This window comes from Mercenaria mercenaria, chromosome 15 (assembly GCF_021730395.1).
Source record: "Mercenaria mercenaria strain notata chromosome 15, MADL_Memer_1, whole genome shotgun sequence".
NCBI classification, from domain to species: domain Eukaryota; kingdom Metazoa; phylum Mollusca; class Bivalvia; order Venerida; family Veneridae; genus Mercenaria; species Mercenaria mercenaria.
The window spans coordinates 20,541,932-20,544,816 of record NC_069375.1 but is presented as its reverse complement, the minus strand read 5'-3'; the positions used below and the strand labels follow the sequence as shown (position 1 = coordinate 20,544,816).

Here is a 2,885-nt window from a genome sequence, read left to right as displayed (position 1 = left end):
CGAAAAGTTCATTCTATAGAAATAACTTTAGTCTTTTTGATTTTTGTCAGTCTCAAGTTTAATAAATCTACATGACGTCATCTTAAATTTATAATTATCACCAAAAAATTACAAATTTATATTAAATGGTAGCAAAAATGGCGAAAATCTAACGTTTAGAACAAAAATGCACTTACTGACCTTTGACCTTGTGCTGTGACCTTACTATGACCTTTAGAAGGCGACAGCCCCACAGAAACTTTTCCAATTTTTATAAAGTTAACAATGAACATGGCTATCGGGCATTTACAAAAAAAATGCCATCAAGGGCAATTTCTAGGCCTCTTTTTCGGATATATTGGCAGACTAACATTTAATATAAGCCTCTGTCTTATAATCTTGCTTAAACAAACGGTATGTCCTCAATTTATTCCTTCCATTTCCTCTTACAGCATTCTCAGCATTTAAATTACATTTCCAGTTGTCTATAAGTTTCTCATTCTGTTTCTCTAATACTTTATATTTTATTCCCACTTTGTCAATATTTGAAATGTCAATCGCGTCAAAGATGTTTTTACCAAACTCAGTTTTTAAAACTTAATTAATTACTCATTTCTACGCTACGGTATTTAAAGCTATTTTACTACGTCTGCATTATGCGGCTTCGGCAATCTAGGAGTCTGAAAACAGACCTGCCACTGATGCGTTTTGTAGACTTTTCACCAATTACTTTCACTGTGGCACTACGGTAATTCTGAACTTTTTTCCAGTAAAATACAAAATTCCGCTGTGGTAATCAGAAATAGTATACAGTTATACACTACGGCAGTAATGTTTTAAATTGTTATTGCACATGGAACATACATATATACACTGTGGTAATTCTCTACAGAACGCTTCATCGTTTTTACGCCGCAACGGTAATATATATGCACACATCGCTTCTTCCATTTGCGTACTAGACGTGTGTAAATTTATCCACTATGGAAGTATTGTACTTTTTATGCCCCCGGCATCTACTGATGCGGGAGGCATATAGTGATTGTCCTGTCCGTTCGTCTGTCCGTTCGTCCGTCCGTACGTTGTTAACCAAATGCAGATGTAACCTGTGATCATTCCTCATCTTCAGACATCACCTGACCTCAGTTTGATCTTAACCTTGACCTCATTTTGGACTTAGGTTGCTTTGTATGGGCCATCTCTTGGTTAACCAAACCGGACCGTTTCGTCTAGCATCAATACCCATTACAAGAATGAATTGATACTAATACAGATGTAAACTGTGACCATTCCTCATCTTCAAACATCACCTGACCTCAGTTTGACCTTGACCTCGTTTTGGACTTAGGTGCAAAATCTGTCGACAAGGATGCCACCGGGGGCATCAAGCGTTTATAGAACGCAGCTCCTTCTCAAATTTAAAACTCAAACTTTATATATATCATGTATATTTTGATTCATGTTCGTATTTTGCTTTAATTTGTTGCATCAAAGACGTTCATGTGATCTCAACAAATATCCAGAAAAACTAGATTTTCCAAAGCCATGTATAACATGGCTTCCATGTGGCCACTGTACAGAAACTGACACTATGTTCCCTGTTTTTAGCCGTAAAATAGCTACTGCATTTCCTTGGTCCCACGTAGTAAAATACCCGCCATCTCGAGAGATTCTATGATCACTAATTGCTGAAACAGTCACCATGTCATTCACTTTAATACTAGCTTCGACATAATGTCTTTTCTCTGACACGATATTTGTGTTAAAGGTGTAAGTTCCGGATACAGACGCAATGAAGATGCCAGTATGTTTGTTGTATGCACTGTTAATATATGTGAGCACGTTGTTGAAGATTATTGTATCGTACAATTTAAATGTCGCCGATTCTTTTGTTAAAGATGCTTGAAATGCAACCTCTGGTTTTCGAATTTGCCTTCGCACAGCTGCCGAAATAGAGAAGTAATGTTTGAAATTGAAAATACATGTATTGTGTTTTTTTGTGCTTTTATCACTTACATACTTCCACATTTTTTCCTCATGTTCTATGGCTTTGTTTTTTTTGTAATTTGTACAGTATAGTTACCATTTATACAAACATTTTCTAAAGGTGGTGAATAACGTTTTATCAATTTTAATTCACTGTTTTTGAAATTAAGTGGTCTTAATATATTACAGAGCCGTCTTGTTTTCTCACTGATAAATTTCAAAATACCTAGTTACAGCTTAATCTGTAAAAATATCCTTTGGAAGCAAAGAATGCAACCAAGAAGAATAATAGCAGACTTGGTGTGAGTCTGTTCATAAGAGGTAATGAAATGCACCTCTCACAGATTAAAAACATGCTTATCTGCTCCTGTCATTTTGTTCACTGTAATTATATGGCTCATTATCGCACCCCATTAAGTTCAATTGATACAAACAGACCTGTTTAACCAAAAGATAAAAGGCAAGGATAGATTAACCGGAAGCACAGACGTGTTGTTAATAATAAATTTTCATTATCGTTGTCACTGGATTAACAAACCCATTACCAGAAATAGATGCAAAAAACACGAAATGAGAAATTATTATCTTATTTATTCAATTAAGAGACATGTTGTGCGGCATACAAATCACTTCAAGATTTTTATTACATGATTTGACGCACGGAGGTAATGACCTTTCAGTTTCGGAAGCGTTCTGACTAACTATGTAGATGATAAGGCATGATAACAATGTTTTGTTGGTAAAATTCTTTCTTTTGAGACTTTTGTGATAAAATTGGCATACACTCATTTATCATTGGTCACGAAATGAAGTGATTAAAACAAGGGAAGTAGCTCATATTGGTAACGTAGTTTTCAATTGAAATCATTTTAACAAAATCAGATGACTTCTATTACAGGAATGGTTACTTAGATCTTATC

At 35.0% G+C, this 2,885-nt stretch overlaps 1 protein-coding gene across 1 annotated transcript; it reads right to left on the bottom strand.

The window, feature by feature from the left end:
* Positions 1-1,467: 1,467 nt before the first annotated feature.
* Positions 1,468-2,007, bottom strand: LOC128548725 (cerebellin-3-like). The gene has a single exon (XM_053524109.1). It carries the CDS (start codon positions 2,005-2,007, stop codon positions 1,468-1,470), a length of 540 nt encoding a protein of 179 aa, XP_053380084.1.
* Between the last annotated feature and the right edge of the window lie 878 nt (positions 2,008-2,885).

Coding starts and splice junctions, on each gene's coding strand:
- LOC128548725 (XM_053524109.1), bottom strand. CDS start 2,007: ATGTGGAAGTATGTAAGTGATAAAAGCACAAAAAAACACAATACATGT.